We start from the raw sequence: 25009 nt of genomic DNA, 5'->3' as shown, positions 1-25009 counted from the left end.
TTTGGGGTCCCCCCTGTTTTTGGGGTGCCCTGCCCGTTTTGGGGTGCCCTGCCCGTTTTTGGGGTGCCTTGCCTATTTTGGGGTGCCATGCCCGTTTTGGGGTGCCCTGCCCATTTTTGGGGTGCCCTGCCCGTTTTGGGGTGCCCTGCCCGTTTTTGGGGTGCCCTGCCCGTTTTGGGGTGCCCTGCCCGTTTTTGGGGTGCCCTGCCCGTTTTGGGGTGCCCTGCCCATTTTGGGGTGCCCTGCCCGTTTTTGGGGTGCCCTGCCCGTTTTGGGGTGCCCTGCCCATTTTTGGGGTGCCCTGCCCATTTTTGGGGTGCCCTCCAATTTTGGGGTGCCCCCTCTCACCGTCCTGGCCGTGGCCCAGCTGTGCCTGCCTGTTTTGGGGTGTCCCCCATTTTTGGGGTGTTATCCAGTTTTGGGGTCCCCTGCCTGTTTTGGGGTGCCCTGCCCGTTTTTGGGGTCCCCTCGTTTTTGGGGTCCCTGCTCTCACCGTCCTGGCCGTGTCCCAGCTGTGCCTGCCCGTTTTGGGGTGCCCTGCCCGTTTTTGGGGTGCCTTGCCTATTTTGGGGTGCCCTGCCCATTTTTGGGGTGCCCTCCAATTTTGGGGTGCCCCCTCTCACCGTCCTGGCTGTGGCCCAGCTGTGCCTGCCCGTTTTTGGGGTTCCCCCATTTTTGGGGTGCCCTGCCCGTTTTTGGGGTGCCCTGCCAGTTTTTGGGGTGCCCTGCCCATTTTTGGGGTGCCCTCCAATTTTGGGGTGCCCCCTCTCACCGTCCTGGCCGTGGCCCAGCTGTGCCTGCCTGTTTTGGGGTGTCCCCCATTTTTGGGGTGTTATCCAGTTTTGGGGTCCCCTGCCTGTTTTGGGATGGGGTCATCACTGTGTGCACGGCCTCCTCGTACACATCCCGGGCCTGGAACGGGATAAATTCTGGGGTTAAAGGGGTTAACGGGGTTAATGGGGTCATCACCGTGTGCACGGCCTCCTCGCACACATCCCGGGCCTGGAACGGGACAGACGGGACTGGGGACAGGGGACGGGGCTGTGGTGGCCCCGGGTGGGGACAGGGACTGGGAGGGCAGCTGGGGACAGGGGTGTCACTCTGTCCCAGCTGTGTCAGTCTGTCCAGGTGTGTCAGTCTGTCCCATGGCTGTCAATCTGTCCCATGGCTGTCAGTCCGTCCCATGTCTGTCAGTCAGTCCCAGGTGTGTCAGTCTGTCCCATGGCTGTCAGTCCGTCCCATGTCTGTCAGTCTGTCCCAGGTGTGCCAGTCTGTCCCATGTCTGTCAGTCTGTCCCATGGCTGTCAGTCCGTCCCATGTCTGTCAGTCAGTCCCAGGTGTGTCAGTCTGTCCCATGGCTGTCAGTCCCAGGTGTGTCAGTCTGTCCCATGGCTGTCAGTCAGTCCCAGGTGTGTCAGTCTGTCCCATGGCTGTCAGTCCGTCCCATGTCTGTCAGTCTGTCCCAGGTGTGCCAGTCTGTCCCATGTCTGTCAGTCTGTCCCATGGCTGTCAGTCTGTCCCTTAGCTGCCTGTCCCAGGTGTATCACTCCCTCCCAGCTGTGTCAGTCGGTCCCATGTCTGTCAGTCGGTCCCATGTCAGTCAGTCCGTCCCAGGTGTGCCACCCCTCCCAGGTGTGTCAGTCTGTCCCATGTCTGTCAGTCCGTCCCAGGTGTGCCACCCCTCCCAGGTGTGTCAGTCCATCCCACATCTGTCAGTCAGTCCCAGCTGTGTCAGTCTGTCTCAGGTGTGCCACCCCTCCCAGGTGTGTCTGTCAGTCCCATGTCTGTCAGTCCATCCCAGATGTGTCAGTCCGTCCCGTGTAAGTCAGTCAGTCCCATGTTTGTCAGTCAGTCCCACGTCTGTCAGTCCGTCCCGTGTCAGTCAGTCCCATGTCTGTCAGTCAGTCCCATGTTTGTCAGTCAGTCCCACGTCTGTCAGTCCGTCCCGTGTCAGTCAGTCCCATGTCTGTCAGTCAGTCCCAGGTGTGCCACCCCTCCCAGGTGTGTCAGTCAGTCCATCCCATGTCTGTCAGCCTGTCCCAGGTGTGTCAGTCAGTCCCAGGTGTGTCAGTCTGTCCCATGGCTGTCAGTCCCAGGTGTATCACTCCCTCCCAGCTGTGTCAGTCCATCCCATGTCTGTCAGTCAGTCCCAGGTGTGTCAGTCTGTCCCAGGTGTGTCAGTCTGTCCCAGGTGTGTCAGTCTGTCCCAGCTGTGTCAGTCAGTCCCATGTCTGCCAGTCTGTCCCTTGGCTGCCTGTCCCAGGTGTGTCACTCCCTCCCAGCTGTGTCAGTCTGTCCCATGTCTGTCAGTCGGTCCCATGTCTGTCAGTCCGTCCCATGTCTGTCAGTCAGTCCCAGCTGTGCCACCCCTCCCAGGTGTGTCAGTCAGTCCATCCCATGTCTGTCAGCCTGTCCCAGGTGTGTCAGTCAGTCCCAGGTGTGTCAGTCGGTCCCATGTCTGTCAGTCCGTCCCACGTCTGTCAGTCCCAGGTGTGCCACCCCTCCCAGGTGTGTCAGTCAGTCCATCCCATGTCTGTCAGTCAGTCCCAGCTGTACCACCCCTCCCAGGCGCCCTCAGCCCCCCGAGGTGTCCCACCCCCCCGGGGACAGCGGTGTCACCTTCTCCAGGTGGCCGCAGCGCACGTAGCAGTCGGCCAGGGCGCCCCAGAGCCGGCCCCGCTGGTCGGTGAAGCGCGTCAGGCCGCCCCGGATGATGCCGCCGGCGTCCAGAGAGCGCACGCGGTCGGGGTGCTGGGAGAGCAGCTCGCACAGCTCCTTCCACAGCTGGGGAAAATGGGGTTAGAGATCCTAAATCCACCCTAAATCCATCCCAAATGCACCCCGGGGTGCTGGGAGAGCAGCTCGCACAGCTCCTGCCACAGCTGGGGGAGAATGGGGTTAGGGATCCTAAATCCACCCTAAATCCATCCCAAATCCACCCCGGGGTGCTGGGAGAGCAGCTCGCACAGCTCCTGCCACAGCTGGGGAAAACGGGGTTAGGGATCCCAAAATTACCCTGAACCCATCCCAAATCCACCCCAAATCCACCCTAAAACTGCCCCAAATGCACCCCGGGGTGCTGGGAGAGCAGCTCGCACAGCTCCTGCCACAGCTGAGAAACAGGGGGTTAGAGACCCTGAATCTATCCCAAAATTACCCTAAAACTGCCCCAAATGCACCCTGGGGTGCTGGGAGAGCAGCTCCCACAGCTCCTGCCACAGCTGGGGGAGAATGGGGTTAGGAATCCCAAAATTATCCTAAATCCATCCTAAAACTGCCCCAAATGCACCCTGGGGTGCTGGGAGAGCAGCTCGCACAGCTCCTGCCACAGCTGGGGAAAATGGGGTTAGAGATCCTAAATCCACCCTAAATCCATCCCAAATGCACCCCGGGGTGCTGGGAGAGCAGCTCGCACAGCTCCTGCCACAGCTGAGAAACAGGGGGTTAGAGACCCTAAATCTATCCCAAATCCACCCTAAAACTGCCCCAAATGCACCCCGGGGTGCTGGGAGAGCAGCTCGCACAGCTCCTGCCACAGCTGGGGAAAATGGGGTTAGAGATCCTAAATCCACCCTAAATCCATCCCAAATGCACCCCGGGGTGCTGGGAGAGCAGCTCGCACAGCTCCTGCCACAGCTGAGAAACAGGAGTTAGAGATCCCAAAATTACCCTGAACCCATCCCAAATCCACCCTAAATCCACCCTAAAACTGCCCCAAATGCACCCCGGGGTGCTGGGAGAGCAGCTCGCACAGCTCCTGCCACAGCTGGGGAGAATGGGGTTAGGGATCCCAAAATTACCCTAAATCCATCCTAAAACTGCCCCAAATGCACCCCGGGGTGCATCTCCAGCTGTCCCCAGGTGCCCCCACGTGCCACCAGGTGCCCTCCAGGTGTCCCCCAAGTATCCCCATGTGCCCTCCATGTGCCCCCAGCTGTCTCCCATGTACCCCCAGGTGTGCCCATGTACCCCCAGGTACCCTCCAGGTGCCCCCAGGTACTCCCCAGGTGCCCCCACCTGTCCTTAGGTACTCCCCCAGCTGTCCCCAGGTGCCCCCCAGCTGTCCCCAAGTGTCCCCAGGTGCCCCGTGCCCACACCCAGGTGTCCCCAGGCACCTCCCAAGTGCCCTCCATCTGTCTCCAGGTACCCCCAGGTGCCCCTCAGGTGTCCCCAGGTGCCCTCTGCCCTCCCCAGATACCTCCCTGCTGCTCCCATGTAACCCCCAGGTGCCCTGTGCCCCCCCAAGGTGTGCCCAGGTACCCCCAGGGGTGCCCAGGTACCCCCAGATTCCCCCCACCAGGTGTGCCCAGGTACCCACAGGTGCCCTTCAGGTATGCCTCACTAACCCAGGTGCCCCCCGGGTGCTCCCAGGTGCCCCCAGATGCCCTGTGCCCCCCCAGGTGCCCCCAGGTGCCCTTCAGGTGCCCCCCAGGTATGCCTCACTAACCCCAGGTGCCCCCAGGTGCCCTGTGCCCACACCCAGGTACCCCCAGGTTCCCTTCAGGTGCCCCCCAGGTACGCCTCACTGAGCCCAGGTGCCCCCAGGTGCCCTGTGCCCCCCCAGGTACCCCCAGGTGCCCTTCAGGTGCTCCCCAGGTACGCCTCACTGAGCCCAGGTGCCCCCAGGTGCCCTGTGCACCCACAGGTGTGCCCAGGTGCCCCCCAGGTATGCCTCACAGACCCTAGGTGCCCCCCAAGTACCCCCAGGTGCCCAGAGATGCCCTGTGCCCCCCAGGTGCCCCTTCAGGTGCCCCCCAGGTATGCCCAGGTACCCCCAGGTGCCCCCAGGTACCCTGTGCCCCCCCAAGGTGTGCCCAGGTACCCCCAGGTGTGCCCAGGTACCCCAAGATTCCCCCCACCAGGTGTGCCCAGGGGTCCTTCAGGTGCCCCCCAGGTACGCCTCACTGAGCCCAGGTGCCCCCAGGTGCCCTGTGCCCCCCCAGGTACCCTTCAGGTGCCTCCCAGGTGCCCCCAGGTACCCTTCAGGTGCCCCACAGGTGCCCCCCAGGTACCCCCAGGTGCCCCTCAGGTGCCCCCAGGTGCCCTCAGGTACCCCCCAGGTACCCCTCAGGTGCCCCCAGGTACCCTCAGGTACCTTTCAGGTGCCCCCCAGGTGCCCCCAGGTGCCCTGTGCCCCCCCAGGTACCCTTCAGGTGCCCCACAGGTGCCCCCCAGGTACCCCCAGGTGCCCCTCAGGTACCCCCAGGTACCCCTCAGGTGCCCCCAGGTACCCTCAGGTACCTTTCAGGTGCCCCCCAGGTGCCCCCAGGTGCCCTGTGCCCCCCCAGGTGTCCCCAGGGACCCTTCAGGTGCCCCCAGGTGCCCTGTGCCCCCCCCGGTACCCTCAGGCGCCCCCAGGTGCCCCTCAGGCGCCCCCAGGTGCCCCCCCAGGTGCCCTGTGCCCCCCCAGGTATCCTCAGGCACCCCCCAGGTGCCCCCAGGTGCCCTGTGCCCCCCCAGGTGCCCCCAGGTGCCCCCCCAGGTGCCCCCGGTGCCCACCTGGTAGTTGGACTTGCCCTGGCGGGACACGAAGCGCTCGTCGTTCACCAGCCGGGCCAGCACCTGCGCGGCCTCGTCCAGGCGGCCCACGGAGCGCAGGTAGGCCACGTACTGCTCGGCCTCCTCGGGGCACAGCTGGGGACAGCAGTGTCACCTCAGTGTCACCTGTGTCACCTGAGCCCTGCCTGAACCCCCACGTACTGCTCGGCCTCCTCGGGGCACAGCTGGGAACAGGAATGTCACCTGTGTCACCTCAGTGTCACCTGAGCCCCCCCACGTACTGCTCGGCCTCCTCGGGGCACAGCTGGGAACAGGAATGTCACCTGTGTCACCTCAGTGTCACCTGAGCCCCCCCACGTACTGCTCGGCCTCCTCGGGGCACAGCTGGGAACAGGAATGTCACCTGTGTCACCTCAGTGTCACCTGAGCCCCCCCACGTACTGCTCGGCCTCCTCGGGGCACAGCTGGGGCAGTGCCACCCCCCTGTCAACTCTGTGTCACCTGAGCGTCACCTGAACGCCAGGTATGTCACCAGGTGTGCCAGGGTGAGTGCCCAGGTGCCCCCAGGTGTGGCATACCTTGAGGAAGCGGCGGAAGACGCGCACGGCGGTCTCGGGCAGCAGGTGGGTGTGTGTGTGTCTGTATGGGTGTGTGTGAGTGCCCAGGTGTGTCCCTATGCCCCCAGGTGTGCCCAGGTGAGTGTCCAGGTGTGGCATACCTTGAGGAAGCAGTGGAAGACGCGCACGGCGGTCTCGGGCAGCGGGTGTGTGTGTGTGAGTGAGTGCCCAGGTGTGCCCAGGTGAGTGCCCAGGTGTGTCCCTATGCCCCCAGGTGTGCCCAGGTGAGTGTCCAGGTGTGGCATACCTTGAGGAAGCAGTGGAAGACGCGCACGGCGGTCTCGGGCAGCGGGTGTGTGTGTGTGAGTGAGTGCCCAGGTGTGCCCAGGTGAGTGCCCAGGTGTGTCCCTATGCCCCCAGGTGTGCCCAGGTGAGTGCCCAGGTGCCCCCAGGTGCCCAGGTACCTTGAGGAAGCGGCGGAAGACGCGCACGGCGGTCTCGGGCAGCGGGTGTGTGTGTGTGTGTGGGTGTGTGAGTGCCCAGGTGCCCCCAGGTGTGCCCAGGTGAGTGCCCAGGTGTGGCATACCTTGAGGAAGCGGCGGAAGACACGCACGGCGGTCTCGGGCAGCGGGTGGCGGCGCACGAAGCTCAGGTAGGGCGGCCAGAGGCGCCGGTGCTGTGTGATGGGCAGCGCCCGCAGCGCCCGGTCGAAGGTGCGGCGCGTGCGCGTGATGCGGCCCTGCTCCACCAGGAACTGGCAGTAATCCAGCCAGATCCGCGGCATCTGGGGACACAGGGGACATTAACAGGACATTGGGGACACTGGGGACAGCCAGGGGACACTGGGGACACTGGGGACATTGGGGACACTGGCCAGGAACTGGCAGTAATCCAGCCAGATCCGCGGCATCTGGGGACACAGGGGACACGGGGACACGGGGACATTAACGGGGACACTGGGGACAGGGACTGGCAGTAATCCAGCCAGATCCGCGGCATCTGGGGACACCAACAGGACATTAACAGGACACTGGGGACACCAATGGGGACACGGGGACATTGGGGACACTGGGGACATTGGGGATACTGGGGACAGGAACTGGCAGTAATCCAGCCAGATCCGTGGCATCTGGGGACACAGGGGACATCAGCGGGGACACTGGGGACACTGGGGACACTGGGGACATCGGGGACACAGGGGACATTAACGGGGACATTGGGGACACTGGGGACACTGGGGACAGCCAGGGGACAATGGGGACAGGAACTGGCAGTAATCCAGCCAGATCTGCAGCATCTGGGGACAGGGGACATTACTGGGGACATTGGGGACACTGGGGACACTGGGGACAGGGACTGGCAGTAATCCAGCCAGATCCGCGGCATCTGGGGACACCAACGGGACATTAACAGGGACATTGGGGGCATTGGGGACACTGGGGACAGCCAGGGGACACAGGGGACACTGGGGACAGGGACTGGCAGTAATCCAGCCAGATCCGCGGCGTCTGGGGACAGGGGACACTGGGGACATTGGGGACAGCCAGGGGACACTGGGGACACTGGGGACAGCCAGGGGACACAGGGGACACTGGGGACAGGGACTGGCAGTAATCCAGCCAGATCCGCGGCGTCTGGGGACAGGGGACACTGGGGACATTGGGGACAGCCAGGGGACACTGGGGACACTGGGGACAGCCAGGGGACACAGGGGACACTGGGGACAGGGACTGGCAGTAATCCAGCCAGATCCGCGGCGTCTGGGGACAGGGGACACTGGGGACATTGGGGACAGCCAGGGGACACTGGGGACACTGGGGACAGCCAGGGGACACAGGGGACACTGGGGACAGGGACTGGCAGTAATCCAGCCAGATCCGCGGCGTCTGGGGACACAGGGGACATTAACGGGGACATTGGGGACACTGGGGACACTGGGGACAGCCAGGGGACAATGGGGACAGGAACTGGCAGTAATCCAGCCAGATCTGCAGCATCTGGGGACAGGGGACATTAACGGGGACATTGGGGACATTGGGGACACTGGGGACAGGGACTGGCAGTAATCCAGCCAGATCCACGGCGTCTGGGGACAGGGGACACTGGGGACATTGGGGACAGCCAGGGGACACTGGGGACACTGGGGACAGGGACCGGCAGTAATCCAGCCAGATCCACGCCATCTGGGGACATGGGACATCGGAGATAACTGGGGGACAATGGGGACACTTGGGGACACAGAGGATCGCAGTGACCCCGCCCTGCTCAGCTGTGATCCGGTGTCCAGGAGCCACCCCAGGGTGGCAGTGTCCTCGCCATGTCCCCAAAGCCCGTGTCCCCTGTGCCCCATGTCCCCAGAGCCTGTGTCACCCCTGCCCCTCACATCCCCTGTGCCCCCCTCCACTTGTCCCTTCCATGTCCCACTCGTGTCCCCATGTCCCCCCCATGTCCCCATCACCTGTGTCCCATGTCCCCACTGTGTGCCCGTCACCCATCCCGTGTCCCCGTGTCTCCCTCATGTCCCCATGTCCCCATCCCACGTCCTCACGTCACTCCCTGCACCCCCATATCCCCCATGTCCCCTCTGTGTCCCCACGTCCCACCTGTGTCCCCATGCCCCACTCATGTCCCCATGTCCCCTCTGTGTCCCCATGTCCCACCTATGTCCCCATGTCCCACCTGTGTCCCCATGTCCCCTCTGTGTCCCCATGTCCCACCTGTGTCCCCATGTCCCCTCTGTGTCCCCACGTCTGTCCCTGCACCCCAGTGTCCCCCATGTCCCACCCGTGTCCCCATGTCCCCTCTGTGTCCCCATGTCCCCTCTGTGTCCCCCATGTCCCACCTGTGTCCCCACGTCCCTCCCTGCACCCCAGTGTCCCCCATGTCCCCACACCCCCAACCCCGTCCTGCCGTGTCCCCAAACCCTGCCCAGCCTCCATGTCCCCAGGTGTCCCAGGTACCCCCATGTGCCCAGGTGTCCCCCTATGTCCCCAGCTGTCCCCCCATGTCCCCAGGTGTCCCCGTGTCATCCCCATGTCCGCCCACATCCCCAGGTGTCCCCATATTCCCACATGTCCCCCAGTGTCCCCCCATATCCCCAGGTGTCCCCGTGTCCCCAGCTGTCCTCAACAGGGGACACGGGTGTCACCTGGGTCACCTGACAGCCCTGTCACCTGGGCCAACTGTCACCTGTGCCACCTGGTACTGCTGTCACCTGTGTCACTCCCATCACCTGGGCCACCCAGGACTGTCACCTGTGTCACCTGTCCTACCCTGTCACCTGTGTACCACAGCTTGTAACTGGGGACAGGGGACACACCTGTCACCTGGGGCACCTGGCACCCCTGTCACCTGGACGGGGACATTGGGGTGCCACCTGGTACTGCTGTCACCTGTGTCACTCCCATCACCTGGGCCACCCAGGACTGTCACCTGTGTCACCTGTCCTACCCTGTCACCTGTGCTACCCTGTCACGGGTGTCACTCCTGTCACCTGTGACACCTGTGTCACTCCTGTCACCTGTGCTACCTGTCATCTGTGTCACTCCGGTCACCTGTGCCACCTGATCACGCGAGCCCACCTGTGCCACCTGTGTCACTCCTGTCACCTGTGCCACCTGTGTCACTCCTGTCACCTGTGCCACCTGTGTCACTCCTGTCACCTGTGCCACCTGTGTCACTCCTGTCACCTGTGCCACCTGTCATCTGTGTCCCTCCTGTCACCTGTGCCACCTGTGTCACTCCTGTCACCTGTGCCACCTGTGTCACTCCTGTCACCTGTGCCACCTGTGTCACTCCTGTCACCTGTGCCACCTGTCATCTGTGTCCCTCCTGTCACCTGTGCCACCTGTGTCACTCCTGTCACCTGTGCCACCTGATCACGCGAGCCACGCCCAGTCACAGGTGCCACCCCTCCCCTGGGCCAGCCCCTGCCACCTGCTGCCACCTGCGAGGACCCGGCTGTCCCTGTCCCTGCCCCCATGAGGGGCCACAGCAGGGCCCCCCCTGCCCCTGCCAGGGCACTCAGGTGCTCCCTGTGCCCCCCAGGTGTGCCCCCAAAGGTCCCCGTGCCTTCCGGGGGCACCTCTGCTGCCCAGGTGCCCCCAGCCCCCCCAGGTGTATCTCAGGTACTCCCAGGTGTATCCCAGGTGCCCCCAGCCCCCCCAGGTGCCCCCTGGTGTGTCCAGGTGCCCCCAGGTGTATCCCAGGTGTATCCCAGGTGTATCCCAGCTGCCCTCAGGTGTATCCCAGGTATATCCCAGGTGCCCCCAGGCCCCCCCCCAGGTGTGCTCAGGTCCCCCCAGGTGCCCTCAGGTACATTCTAGGTACTCCCAGGTGTGCCCAGGTGTATCCCAGGTGCCCTCAGGTATTCCCAGGTACCCCCAGCTGCCCCCAGGTATATCCCAGGTGCCCCCAGGTGTATCCCAGGTAACCCTAGTCTATTTTCAGTGCACTCAGGTGTATCCCAGGTGCACCCCAGGTGTAGCCCGGGTGTGCCCAGGTGTATCCCCAGGTGCCCTCAGGTATATCCCAGGTACCCCCAGCTGCCCCCAGGTATATCCCAGGTGCCCCCAGGTGTATCCCAGGTGTCCCCCAGGTGCCCCCAGCCCCCCCAGCCCCCCCAGGTGCCCGGTGCCGTACCTGCCGGGCAGCTCCCTGAGGGCTCTCTCGTAGATCTGGTTGAGGCGGGGCCGGGGCCCGCGCTGCCGGGCCTGGGCGTAGCGCAGCCAGCCGCGCACCGAGAACGGGTTCCGGAGCAGCTCCTCCTCGTGCTGCACCTCCTCCTCCTCCTGCAGGGGGACACGGGGACATTGGGGACATTGGGGACAGTGAGGGGACATTGGGGACACTGGGGACACACACACACGGGCACAGCTCCTCCTCGTGCTGCACCTCCTCCTCCTCCTGCAGGGGGACACTGGGGACATTGGGGACATTGGGGACACTGGGGACATTGGGGACATTGGGGACATTGGGGACATTGGGGACACACACAGAGCAGCTCCTCCTCGTGCTGCACCTCCTCCTCCTCCTGAGGGGACATTGGGGACATTGGGGACAGTGACAGGACATTGGGGACACTGGGGACAGTGAGGGGACACTGGGGACACCTCTGGGGACAGGGGACAGCTCCTCCTCATCCTCCTGGAGGGACACAGGGACAGGGATGGGGACAGCCAGGGGACACGGGGAACACAGGGGACACAGGGGACAGCCAGGGGACACAGGGGACACAGGGGACAGCAGGGGACACAGGGGACACGGGGAACACAGGGGACACGGGGAACACAGGGGACACGGGGAACACAGGGGACACGGGGAACACAGGGGACACGGGGAACACAGGGGACACAGGGGACAGCAGGGGGACACAGGGGACAGCCAGGGGACACAGGGGACACAGGGGACAGCCGGGGACACAGGGGACACAGGGGACAGCAGGGGACAGCCAGGGGGGACACAGGGACCAGGATGGAGGGAGGGGATGGGACAGAAGGCAGCGGTGACAGGGACAGAGAGACAGGGGACAGGGAGGGGACAGGGACAGAGGGGACAGGGACACAGAGCACAGCACAGAGCGCCAGCAGCAGGTGACAGGGACAGGGTGGCACAGGGACATGGGGACACAAACGTGGGAAATGCTGGGGACAAAGGGCCTGGAGAGGGAGTGGGGACAGGGACAGGGACACGAGAGGGGACAGGGACACGGGGACACGAGAGGGGACAGGGACAGGGACACGAGAGGGGACAGGGACACGGGGACACGAGAGGGGACAGGGACACGGGACAGGGACACGGGGACACGAGAGGGGACAGGGACACAGAAATGTGGCTGGGGGAGGGGATGGGGACAGGGACACTGGAGGGGACAGGGATGGGGACAGAAGGGACAGGAAGAGACAGGAAAGGACAGCAATGGGGACAGGAGGTGACAGGATCTGACAAGAGGGGACACGAGGTGACAGGAAGGGACAGGGATGGGGACCGGAGGGGACAGGGGGTGACAGGAGACGCCAGGAGGGGACAAGAATGGACAGAGCGGGACAGGACGGGAGAGGAGAGGACAGGGATGGGGACAGAGGGGACAGGAGGTGACAGAGGGGACAGGAGGGGCCAGCCCGCACTCACGAAGCACAGCTCCGGCCGCTCCGGGCCCCACTGGGGACAGCCGGGGGGGACAAAGGGACCAGGATGGAGGGAGGGGATGGGACAGAAGGCAGCGGTGACAGGGACAGAGAGACAGGGGACAGGGAGGGGACAGGGACAGAGGGGACAGGGACACAGAGCACAGCACAGAGCGCCAGCAGCAGGTGACAGGGACAGGGTGGCACAGGGACATGGGGACACAAACGTGGGAAATGCTGGGGACAAAGGGCCTGGAGAGGGAGTGGGGACAGGGACAGGGACACGAGAGGGGACAGGGACACGGGGACACGAGAGGGGACAGGGACACGGGGACACGAGAGGGGACAGGGACACGGGGACACGAGAGGGGACAGGGACACGGGGACACGAGAGGGGACAGGGACACGGGACAGGGACACGGGGACACGAGAGGGGACAGGGACACAGAAATGTGGCTGGGGGAGGGGATGGGGACAGGGACACTGGAGGGGACAGGGATGGGGACAGAAGGGACAGGAAGAGACAGGAAAGGACAGCAATGGGGACAGGAGGTGACAGGATCTGACAAGAGGGGACACGAGGTGACAGGAAGGGACAGGGATGGGGACCGGAGGGGACAGGGGGTGACAGGAGACGCCAGGAGGGGACAAGAATGGACAGAGCGGGACAGGACGGGAGAGGAGAGGACAGGGATGGGGACAGAGGGGACAGGAGGTGACAGAGGGGACAGGAGGGGCCAGCCCGCACTCACGAAGCACAGCTCCGGCCGCTCCGGGCCCGGCCCCGCTCCGGCCTCCGCCACCGCTGCGGGCCCCGCTTCCCCCGCCGGCCCGGCTCCGGTTTCCTCCACCGCTCCGGGTTCCTCCACCGCTCCGGGCTCCGCCACCGCTCCCGGCTGCTGCTCCGGGCCGGGTCCCGCTCCCGGGGCCGCTCCCGGGGCCGCTCCCGGCGGCTCCTCCCGCGCCGCCATCTCCGCCTCGGTCGCCGCCATTCCCCCGCGCGCTCCCGCACTTCCGGCGCGCCGCCCGCACTTCCGGCGCCTCCGCTTCCGTCCTTCCCGCGCTCCCTTCTCATTGGTCAACTCGCTCCTTCGCTCCGCCCCCTCTGCGCTCGGCCAATAGAATGCGGCGGTGCTGGAGGTGCGACCAATGGGCGGACGCGGTGTTGCGGGGTAGGCGGAGCCGGAAGCGCGGGGGGCCTGGAGGAGCCATGGGGGTGAAGCTGGAGATCCTGAGGGTGCGAGGGGCGGGAACGGGAACGGGAGAGAACGGGATAATGGGAATGGGAACGGGATAGTGGGAATGGGATAATGGGGATAAGAATGGGATAATGGGGATGGGGATGGGGATGGGATATTCGCTCCGCCCCCTCTGCGCTCGGCCAATAGAGTGCGGCGGTGCTGGAGGTGCGACCAATGGGCGGACGCGGTGTTGCGGGGTAGGCGGAGCCGGAAGCGCGGGGGGCCTGGAGGAGCCATGGGGGTGAAGCTGGAGATCCTGAGGGTGCGAGGGGCGGGAACGGGAACGGGGGGAGAACGGGATAACGGGAATGGGAACGGGATAATGGGAATGGGATAATGGGGATAAGAATGGGATAATGGGGATGGGGATGGGGATGGGATAATGGGAACGGGATAATGGGACTGGGATCAGGAATGGGAATGGGGGGGGATAACGGGATAATGGGAATGGGAATGGGAATGGGAACAGTATAATGGGGATCAGAATGGGATAATGGGAATGGGAACGGGAACCAGATAATGGGAATGGGAACGGGATAATGGGAATGGGAACAGGATAATGGGGATCAGAATGGGATAATGGGAATGGGAACGGGAACCAGATAATGGGAATGGGAACGGGATAATGGGGATAGGAACGGGAACGGGATAATGGGAATGGGGGGATAAGGGGATAATGGGAATGGGAACAGGACAATGGGGATCGGAATGGGATAATGGGAATGGGAACGGGATAATGGGAATGGGGGGATAACAGGGTAGTGGAAATGGGAAGGGGAGTCGGGGGAGAACAGGATAATGGGAATGGGATAATGGGATAATGAGATAACGGAAAAGGGAATAGGATGGGGGGAATGGGAATGGGAATGGGAATGGGATAATGGGAATGGGAATGGGATAATGGGAATGGGATAATGGGAATGGGATAACGGAATAATGAGATAACGGAAAAGGGAATAGGAAGGGGGAAATGGGAATGGGAATGGGAATGGGATAATGGGAATGGGAAGGGGAATGGGATAACGGGATAATGAGATAACGGAAATGGGAACAGGAAGGGGGGAATGGGAATGGGGGGAACGGGAATGGGATAACGGGATTGGGATAACGGGAATGGGATAACGGGAATGGGGAGGGGATAACGGGAGTGGGAACAGGAATAGCATAGTGGGAACGGGGGGATAACAGAGCAGGGGAGGCGGGAACGGGAGCAGGAACAAAGAAATGGGAATGGGGGAACGGGGACACACAGGGGACAGGGGAGGTGGCACACAGGTGACACAGGTGTCCCTGTCCCAGATGTGCCTGTACCTGTCCTTCCCCGTGGCCGTGTTCTGGGTCTGGGGGTGGCACAGGTGACACAGGTGTGACACAGGGGAGGTGACACAGGTGTCATTGTCCCAGATGTGCCTGTACCTGTCCTTCCCCGTGGCCGTGTTCTGGGTCTCCAACCAGGCCGAGCTCTTCCAGCGTCACGTGATCGACCGCAAGGTGGGCAGGGACACCCGGGGACACCCCTGGGGACACCTGGGGACACCTCAATGTCCCCGCTGTCCCCTCCCCTGACGCACTCTCTTTGCAGAGGGAGATTTTCCCGCCGGACACCCCGGAACGGGTGAGACCCCGACTGTCCCCAATGTCCCCAGCTGTCCCCAATGTCCTTCTCAGTGTCCCCAGCTGTCCCCAATGTCCTTCTCAGTGTCCCCCGCTGTCCCCGATGCCCCTTATGTCCCCACTGTGTCCCCAACGACCCTCTCAGTGTCCCCCAATGTCCCTCTCGGTGCCCCCAATGTCTCCAATGCCACCTCCAGTGTCCCCATGTCAATGTCCCCATGGTGTCCCCACTCCCCACGGTGTCCCCAAGGTGTCCCCCGTGTGGCTCCACCACCCCCCAGTGTCCCCAGCCCCCCACCACTGGTGTCCCCAAGGTGTCCCCAGCACCCCATCAATGTCCCCAGTGTGTCCCCAAGGTCTCTTTGCAGTGTCCCCAGCGTGTCCAGCCCTGCCCTGGCAGTGTCCCCAGTGTCCCCCTGGTGTCCCCAGTGTCCCCCTGGTGTCCCCACAATGTCCCCGTGTCGCTGTAGAACACAAAATAACACGCCACGGACGTGCAGCTGTCCTGGGGTGAAAAACCAGAAATTAAACTTTTAATTCCTGTCACAACTCCAGAAGTGACAGTGGGTTGGAGGGTGACAGTGCCACCTCTCCAATGACACCGGACAAACCAACAGTCCATCAGATTTCTCCTTCCCCATCAAAAAATGCAGAACAATAGGTTATTTGCACAAAGCGTGTGAGAAAGTTCGTTACAAGAACGTAAATCTCAGAAAACTTAGAAAATTTAAAACGTCAGGGCCGCGTCTCATCTTTTCCCGTTGAATAAAAAAAGAGAAGAAAAAGAAGAAAATTAACAATGTGAAAAAAGAAAAACGAACAAGGTTCAGTGTCCGTTCACGGAGGAAACATCAGAGTGGTCACTGGCATCGTCTGCATCCGAGTCATCACTCAGTGATTCACCCACCTGATGCCTTTCAGCTCGGTCACATTTCCATTTGGATTCTGCCTGTGGTCACGGGGCAGGGTGAGCACACTTGGGAGGTACCCCAGCATCTGTGGGTACACATACCATACCCACACCCCAAAGCAATAAGGTCATTGGGATCTTCCCACGCTTTGGTGACCAAATTCTGCACCCGAACCTTGGCTCGAGGCTGATGCGCCTCGTTTGCATCCTGCAACGAGAGATGGTGATTCAGAACAACAGGGTTAATTTGAGTTCTGCAACACCGTGAGGTGATTGATGGTGCACGACGCTTTTGCCAACCGACTGTGCGGGGTTTCACCCTGCATTGCCCGTTTTTGTTTTTGAAGAACCCGCTTCAGAGCACCACGAGCGCGTTCTGCAGTAGCCTGACCAGTGGGAGAAGGAGGGATCCCAAACTTGCGTGACACACCCCACAGCTGCAGGAACTGCCGCGTCTTCCGTGATGCGTGAGCAGGACCAGTGTCGGTTTTCACAGCAGGAAAAGTGTGCCCAGAACAGCAAAGGCTGCCTCCAGTGGGCAAGGACATCACGGGCCTTTTCTCTGGTGTGAGCAGAAGCCCACATTGCAGAGGAGAGCGTGTCCACCATGACACGTACATGTTTGAGCCGGCCAAACTTGGCAATCTGACATCGGTCTGCCAAAGCTCCCAGGCCCTGAAGACCTCTGGGGTTTACCCCTGCTGGCAAAGGCAGTTCTCACACAACTCGACAATGTCACGAGCCTCAGTTGGCATCAGCTGAAAATGCTTCTGCTGAGTACGTGTGTCCTGGTGGAAAAACCCACGTGATGCCTTGGCCTGCGCGAGTGTATCAGGCTGAGGTGCTGCCCACGCTGGGTTAGCCAACTTGTCAGCCCTCGTGTTACCTTCCACCACAAGCCCTGGCAAATTGGTGTGACTCCACACACGCAGAACGTAGAGAGGATGAACCCGGGCCTGAATGGTGCACCACAAGGTCTTCAGTAAACGGAACGAGGCAGGATTACTGACCTTCAAAACTGCAGGACCCAACCGCTGTGCGATGTTGGCCACATTGGCAGAATCCGTGACCAAACTGAAAGGTTCCTGGGAAAATTTCTCAAATGCCATGACAGCAGCCCAGCTGGGCTGACCCATCCTCATGACCTTCCAGGACCTGCCGCTCAGATCCGTCCCTCCAGGTGACAATGGCCTTTTCTGTTTTCCCCAAGCCATCAGTGGAGACGGTGGGTCCTTGCACGGGTTCCTGGCTATTTTTGGGCCGCAAAGAGATTTGTGTGGATTTTGGCATATGCAGTAGCCCGTGGCTGGGCAGATGAGAAGCGATCTGCCCTGAAAAGTTTTCCAGAGCGCTCTGCAGGGGCACACTGTTTGCAAAGCTCCAGTCAAAGTCCTCCCTCTGTAACGGCAGTATGATCTTTGTGGGATCTGCACCCATCAGTTGCAAACACCGTTGCTGCCATTTGATTATCAAGCGAGCAATTAGCTCAAACATTGCGGTTGCCATCATCTGCGGCTGATGGGGCAGGAAAACCCGTTCCAAGATGTGCAAGGAATCGGACCGTGCGTCACTCCGTTGGCCAGTGATGCCTGTGGGATGCGAATCTGGAGCGGTGATGAACGCAGTGACATCGACGGAGGGATCAGTGCGATAAACCTGGCAAGCCAAAACAGCCTGCTGAGCCTCCTCCGGCACCTGACGCTCTTGCGGCGAATGCCCCAAGTGTGAGGACACGAGGCTCGACTCCATTTTGCTCAGAAAACTGAATTATTATGTTATATATTATATTAAAATACTACATTACAACTATACTAAAAGAGCACAGAGAGAGAAGATCAGAAGGCTACAAAAACAAGAATAGAATAGAGTGCATAACAAAAATCCTGTGACTGCTCACAGCCTTGGCACAGGTGGCTGTGATTGGTCACTGATTGAAAACAATCCACATGGACCAATGGAAGATGCCCCTGTTGCGTTCCACAGCAGCACACAGTTATTGTTTACATTTCTTTATTGTTATTGTTTACATTTCTTTATTGTTATTGTTTACATTTCTTTCCTGAGGCTCTCAGCTCCTCAGGACGGAAAAAAAATCCCAGCAGAGGATTTCTCACTAAAATATCGTGGCTACAACAGCCCCTATGAGCGTCCTGCCCGTGATGTGAGACCCCACAGCGGGCACCGGCTGAGCGGGGCAGGGCGGGCAGCCCGACCTCGTGGCGGGGCCTGACGGAGCACCGAGCAACGCCCTGCCTCTGGTGGCTCGCGCCGCCTGCACGTGCCCGGCAGGCTGCGTAGACTCAAAACTGGGGGAAGCAGCTCTGCTGGAAGACCAGACCAACTCAGAAGCAGACGAACCCGCTCCCGTCGCTCCCAGGGGATATTTCGTGGAAATGCCACAATTTGGACGAAGCGTTGTCACTGAATCAGACTCAAACAGAGGCTGAGGCTGATCCAGAGGCTCCCCGTCATCCCTGAGTGCTGGGAAGGCACAAAGAGAAGGCGGTTCCCCCTTGCCTCGCTGCCTCCATGGTGTGTGAAATAAATGGGCAGGAGATCTTTGTCCTTTTTAATGCCTTTATTGAGAAGAATCAGCTCAGGTGGGGAGAAATCGATGGGTCGCGCCCTCGCCGCTGCTGCTCCCAGGTGTGGCACGGAGAAGGAGGGTGATGCAGCTTTGTCCGCTGGTCTGCAGGCAGAGCTGGGGATTCCGTCCTCATGAGAGATTAGCAGATTCCTGCTTTTTGGTCCAACACCCCGGGTCGTCTCTAATCAACATCTTTTCAGGTTAGGGTGAGAAGCAAAAAGGATCCAAGCAGGGACAGGACTACGCTCCCATCCTTAGACGTCACTTAGGTCACTTGGTGGCTCGTAATTTTAGGGGTTTTTCCTGTAAAAACTGTAAAAATTTGGGGCACAATGCATTTCTCATCTGGCTCTGATGTCGCTCCTATTTTCCTCGTACTTGGAGGGTCTGTCCCATGTCCCTCCCTGGCAAGCGGCCAGCATCAGGGGGACAATGCTTAATCACCAGCCATTAACAGGTAATTGAAGAACTTTTCTTTGGCAGTGAAACTAACTTACAACAACTGGTCTGACTTGTTTTCTAACTCTGCAACCAAAAAAAATAGACAGCTTTCTATTCATAACAACGTGGGGTGGGGATGGCCGAGCCGACCGAGCCAACTCCAGCAAGCCCCCAGCAGCCCGCGGGGCTCTGCCCATTCTCTGGCTGCTCAGAACCTGCTGGCTGGGAGCCTGATCCACCCCGGGGAACAAACGTCACCTTCCAAGATGGAGCTGTCGTCCAGCTCACCGTCCTGGGGAACAAACGTCACCTTCCAAGATGGAGCTGCCTCCCAGCTCACTGTCCTGGGGGAGCAAACGTCACCATCCAAGATGGAGCTGCCTCCCAGCTCAGCGTCCCTGGGGAACAAACGTCACCATCCAAGATGGAGCTGCCTCCCAGCTCACCTTCCTGGGGGAACAAACATCACCATCCAAGATGGAGCTGCCTCCCAGCTCAGCGTCCCTGGGGAACAAACGTCACCATCCAAGATGGAGCTGCCTCCCAGCTCAGCGTCCCTGGGGAACAAACGTCACCATCCAAGATGGAGCTGCCTCCCAGCTCACCTTCCCTGGGGAACAAACGTCACCATCCAAGATGGAGCTGCCTCCCAGCTCACCATCCCCAGGGAACAAACGTCACCATCCAAGATGGAGCTGCCTCCCAGTTCACCATCACCCAGGGTTCTGCTTCATGCAGAAATTCAAATTCCCCCTCGTCCACGTCCGAGACAGAACGGTCCCCCAGGGAACTCTGAGAGCTACAAAATCCAGATCCCCGCCAAATCACATCAAGCTTCTTCCATTGCACCAGCAACGATCCCATGTCTACAGTGCAGTCATCAAAAAGAGCTTCCATGAGAGACCACACCTCCCTGGAGAGCGCCTCCGCAGGGTTTGAAAAAAGCCCTTTCTGTCTAGCCCACAGAAATAGTCTTTCAAAATTGCTCCAGGAAACAGAAAACTCGTTTCTGCTCCAGGAGACCCTTCAGAGGTCCAAAACCAGAGAATCCTCCATGAAACCCACAGGGGTTGCCTTTACCACGAGAGCTGCAGGCAAAATGCCAAGCTGCTCACGATCATGGTGCCAAAACAGGGAGGGGATAAAGGACACGGCCTCACCCAGGGCTGTCCCAACACGGCAGCACCAGATATCGCTGTAGGACACGAAATAACACGCCACGGACACGCAGCTGTCCCGAGGTAAAAAACAGCACTTGTGTTTCGGACTCCAACATTTAGAGACTTCCAGAAGTGGCGGTGGGTTGGAGGGTGACAGTGCCACCTCTCCAGGGACACTGGACAAACCAGCAGTCCGTCAGATTTCTCCTTCTCCATAAAAGAATGCAAACCAATAAGTTATTTACATGAAGTGTGTGAGAAAGTTACAAAATGTAAACATCAGAAGGCTTAGAAAATTTAAAAAATCAGGGCGACATCCCTGAGGCTCGCTCTGTGTCCTCCCGATGTCCCGAGCGTCCCCCTGGTGTCCCCTGCCACACGAGCAGTGAGGGGGGGACAGAGATGACCCACAGGGGACACTTCTGGTGCCACCTCATGTCCATGCTGTCCCCTGACCCTGGGTCTGTGTCCCCTGACCCTGTCCCCTCTTGGTGTCCTCTGACCCATTGATGTCCCCTGTCCCTGTCCCCTCCCTGTCCTCTCACTGTCCCTGTCCCCTCCCTGTCTGCATTCCTGTCCCCATTCCTCTCCCCTGTCTCTGTCCCCTCCCTGTCCCTGTCCCCACAGTGTTCTTGTCCCCACATTGTTCTTGTCCCCATTCCTCTGTCCCTGTCCCCTCACTTTCCCTGTCCCTCACTGTCCCTGTCCCCATCCCTGTCCCCATCCCTGTCTCTGTCCTCTCATTGTCCTTGTCCCTGTTCCTCTGTCCCCTCACTGTCCCTGTCCCCACACTGTCCTTGTCCCTGTCCCCTCACTGTCCCCATCCCTGTCCCCTCACTGTCCCTGTCCCCTCACTGTCCCTGTCCCTGTCCTCACTGTCCCTGTCCCTCACTGTCCCTGTCCCCACAGCGCCAGGCCATGGCTGAGCTGAAGCAGCGGCTGCGGGAGAGGAAGGGGACGCAGGCGTGAGGGGACAGCGGGGACACGGCCACCGTGGGACACACGGCCACCAGGGGACACGGCGGTGACAGCAGGAGCATGGCAGTGACACCAGAGACACACGGCCACCGTGGGACACACGGCCACCAGGGGACACGGCGGTGACAGCAGGAACAAGGTGGTGACAGCAGGAGCATGGCAGTGACACCGTGGGACACACGGCCACCAGGGGACACGGCGGTGACAGCAGGGACATGGCAGTGACACCGTGGGACACAGGCCTGGGGGGACAGCAGGGACACGGCCACCGTGGGACACACGGCCACCACAGGACATGGCGGTGACAGAGGGGACACGGTGGCAGCAGGGACATGGCGGTGACAGAGGGGACATGGGGGTGACAGCAGGGACACAGCCCAGGCAGAGGGGACACGGTGGTGACAAGAGGGCATACAGCAGTGACAGAGGGGACACAGTGACAGAGGGGACACTGCTGGCTCAACAGAGGTGGCAGCAGGGACACAGCCCAGGCAGAGGGGACACGGTGACAGAGGGGACACTGCTGGCTCAACGTGGCCGTGCTGTGACAGCAGCACCGTGGCCCTGGAGGTGACACAGGACACGCCTGGCACTGCCCTGTCACCGTGGGCACACCGTGACACCAGTGCCACCCGTGCTGGTGACAGAGGGGACAGTGACAGCACCCGATGGCATCGCTGTGACTGTGTGGGCACACCGTGACACCAGTGCCACCCGTGCTGGTGACAGGGGACAGTGGCAGCACTCAATGGCATCGATGGCGTCACTGCGGCGGCCTTGGTGACAAAAGGGACACCTGGCAGTGTCCTGGTGCCATCGCTGTGGTGGCATTGGTGACAGAGGGGACAGTGTCACAACACTGTGTCACTGTGGGCACGACCTGGTGCTGTCACCGTGGCTGTGCTGGTGACAGAGGGGACGAGTGACAACAGCCCGTGTCACACTGACTGTGTTGGTGACAGGGGACAGTGACAGCACCCGATGGCATCGATGGCATCGCTATGGCAGCGTTGGTGACAGAGGGGACAGTGACAACAGCCGGTGTCACAGTGTAACTGTGCTGGTGACAGAGGGGACAGTGACAGCACCCGATGGCATCGATGGCATCGCTGTGGCAGCGTTGGTGACAGAGGGGACAGTGACAACAGCCGGTGTCACACTGACTGTGCTGGTGACAGAGGGGACAGCGGCAGCAGCTGATGGCGTCTCTGTGACCGCGTTGGTGACAATGACAACAGTCACTGTCACTTGCTGTGACCATGTTGGTGACAGGGGATGTGTGGCAGTGTCCTGGTGCCATCGCTGTGACAGTGTCGGTGACAGAAGGGACAGGTGACAACAGCTGGTGTCACTCGCTGTGGCTGTGTTGGTGACAGCAACACTCGCTGTCACTGCTGTCACTGCTGTCACCGCTGTCACTTGCTGTGACCATGTTGGTGACAGGGGACGTGTGGCAGTGTCCTGGCGCCATCGCTGTGACAGTGTTGGTGACAGAAGGGACAGGTGACAACAGCCGGTGTCACTCGCTGTGGCTGTGTTAGTGACAGCAACACTCGCTGTCACTCGCTGTCACCGTTGTCACTCGCTGTCACCGCTGTCACCGCTGTCACTCGCTGTCACCACTGTCACCGTTGTCACTCGCTGTCACTCGCTGTCACCACTGTCACCGTTGCTGGCCACACGTGGCCACAGCTGTGCCCGTGGTGGTGGCACAAGGGACACGTGCCCTCGCCTGATGCCACCACGGCCACGTGGCCACCCCCGTGTCCTGCGCTCACACGGCCACGCGTGTGACGTGTGTGTGACGTGTGTGTGGCGTGTTTGGGGACACGTGCCACCCCGGCTGTCCCCACCCCAATAAACGGCGCTGGCACTGCCCGGAGGGTGTCCCCAGGGTGGCACCAGGGTGGCACTGCCGTCCCTTAGTGCCACCTGTGCCCCTCGGTGTCCCCTGGTGCCACCCCCACGGGCGTCCTGTGTCCCTTGATGTCACCTGAGTGCTGCGGGCGTCCCTTGGTGCCACCCCCAGTGCCACCCCCTGCCCGGTGCCACCCCAGAGGTGTCAGTGCCACCCAGATGTTAGTGTCACCTCTCTGCCCGGTGCCACCCTCGGTACCACCCCCGTGTCCCCAAGGTCCCCATGGATGTCACCCCTGATGCCACCCCCGGTGCCACCTTTGGTGCCACCCCGGGGGGTGTCAGTGCCACTCCCAGTGCCACGCCCCTGCCCGGTGCCACCCCTGGTGCCACCCCCAGGTCCCCAAGGTCCCCACAGGTGTCACCCCCAGTGCCACCCCCAAGGTCCCCATGAGTGTCACTCGCTCCTGGTGCCACCCCCAGAGGTGTCGATGCCACCCCCAGTGCCACCTGCTGCCTAGTGTCACCCCCTTGCCAATGCCACCCTCAGTGCCATCCCCATGTCCCCAGTGTCCCCGTGCGGTGCCACCCCCAGTGCCACCTGCTGCCTAGTGTCTCCCCCTTGCCAATGCCACCCTCAGTGCCACCCCCGTGTCCCCAATGTCCCCATGAGTGCCATCCCCAGTGCCACCCCTGTGTCCCCAATGTCCCCATGAGTGTCACCCTGAGTGCCACCCCACTGTCCCCATGAGTGCCACCCCCAGTGCCACCCCCGTGTCCCCAGTGTCCCCATGAGTGCCCCCCCGTGTCCCCCGTGTCCCCAATGTCCCCATGAGTGCCAACACCGCGTCACCGGGGCACAAATGGGGCACCGAGGACACCCAGGGGACACCGGGGACAGCCATGGGACAGCAGAGACGCCCCATGGGACACCCAGGGGACAGCGGGGACAGCAGCGAGGCCAGCTCGGGGGGCGGCGGCTGCGAGCCCCCTCCTCCTGCGGGGGGACAGCGAGACACCCCATGGGACACCCATGGGACAGCGGGGACAGCGGGGACACCCATGGGACACCGGGGACACCCATGGGACAGCAGGGACACCCAGGGGACAGCGGGGACACCCAGGGGACAGCGGGGACAGCAGCGAGGCCAGCTCGGGGGGCGGCGGCTGCGAACCCCCTCCTCCTGCGGGGGGACACCGGGTCACCGGGGGCACCGGGGACACCCAGGGGACAGCGGGGACAGCAGGGACACCCATGGAACAGCAGGGACACCCAGGGGACAGCCATGGGACACCGGGGACACCCAGGGGACACCAGGGACAGCAGCGAGGCCAGCTCGGGGGGCGGCGGCTGCGAGCCCCCTCCTCCTGCGGGGTACACCGCGTCACCGGGGCACAAATGGGGCACCGAGGACACCCAGGGGACACCGGGGACACCCCATGGGACAGCGGGTCACCGGGGACAGCGGGGACACCCATGGGACACACAGGGGACACCAGGGACAGCCCATGGGGCACTGGGTCACCGGGGACACAAATGGGGCACCATGGGCACCTTGGGGACACCCAGGTCACCAGGGGCAGCAGGGACACCCCATGGGACACCAGGGACAGCAGGGACACCCATGGAACAGCAGGGACACCCATGGAACAGCAGGGACACCCCATGGGACACCAGGGACAGCAGGGACACCCATGGAACAGCAGGGACACCCATGGAACAGCAGGGACAGCAGGGACACCCAGGGGACAGCGGGTCACCAGGGGCACAAATGGGGCACCATGGGGTACCATGGGCACCCTTGTGTCACCCTTGGGGGCCCTCGAGTCACCGGGGACACCCACAGGCACCTTGGGCACCCTCGGGTCACGATGGGCATCTCGTGTCCCTCACCCCGTGCCCCTCCCGGTGTCCCCTGCTGTCCCCCCGTTGTCCCCAGTGCCTCCCCCCGACTATGTCCCTGCCGTATCCCCCGCTCTGTCCCTCTGTCCCCTCTGTCCTCCCGGGTCCCGCCCGTGTCCCTCACCAGTGCCCCCCCC

General features: G+C 61.8%; 3 protein-coding genes across 3 annotated transcripts; 1 reads left to right on the top strand and 2 right to left on the bottom strand.

Annotated features, from left to right (window-relative positions):
• Nucleotides 1–856: 856 nt before the first annotated feature.
• LOC120508281 (pre-mRNA-splicing factor SYF1-like) lies at nucleotides 857–6841 on the bottom strand (the record flags this gene model as incomplete). The annotated part of the gene is made up of 4 exons (XM_039721706.1): nucleotides 6643–6841; nucleotides 5500–5634; nucleotides 2620–2784; nucleotides 857–912 (listed from the first exon to the last, which is right to left on the bottom strand). Coding segments are annotated over exons 1-4 (554 nt in total), but the record flags the coding sequence as incomplete, so codon positions are not given.
• Nucleotides 6842–9241: 2400 nt separating this feature from the next.
• Nucleotides 9242–13377, bottom strand: LOC120508283 (induced stolen tip protein TUB8-like). The gene is made up of 3 exons (XM_039721708.1): nucleotides 12934–13377; nucleotides 10698–10846; nucleotides 9242–9356 (listed from the first exon to the last, which is right to left on the bottom strand). Exons 1-3 carry the CDS (start codon nucleotides 13171–13173, stop codon nucleotides 9242–9244), a joined length of 504 nt encoding a protein of 167 aa, XP_039577642.1. The 5' UTR covers nucleotides 13174–13377.
• A 243-nt stretch (nucleotides 13378–13620) lies between these two features.
• On the top strand, nucleotides 13621–21250 carry LOC120508282 (protein PET100 homolog, mitochondrial). The gene is made up of 4 exons (XM_039721707.1): nucleotides 13621–13684; nucleotides 14827–14913; nucleotides 15005–15037; nucleotides 21044–21250. Exons 1-4 carry the CDS (start codon nucleotides 13658–13660, stop codon nucleotides 21101–21103), a joined length of 207 nt encoding a protein of 68 aa, XP_039577641.1. The 5' UTR covers nucleotides 13621–13657; the 3' UTR covers nucleotides 21104–21250.
• The last annotated feature ends 3759 nt before the right edge of the window (nucleotides 21251–25009 follow it).

Source organism: Passer montanus, unplaced genomic scaffold, assembly GCF_014805655.1.
Source record: "Passer montanus isolate IOZ18808 unplaced genomic scaffold, ASM1480565v1 scaffold462, whole genome shotgun sequence".
Taxonomy (NCBI): Eukaryota; Metazoa; Chordata; class Aves; order Passeriformes; family Passeridae; genus Passer; species Passer montanus.
The sequence above is the reverse complement of the archived record's forward strand: the minus strand, read 5'-3'. Positions and strand labels throughout refer to the sequence as shown.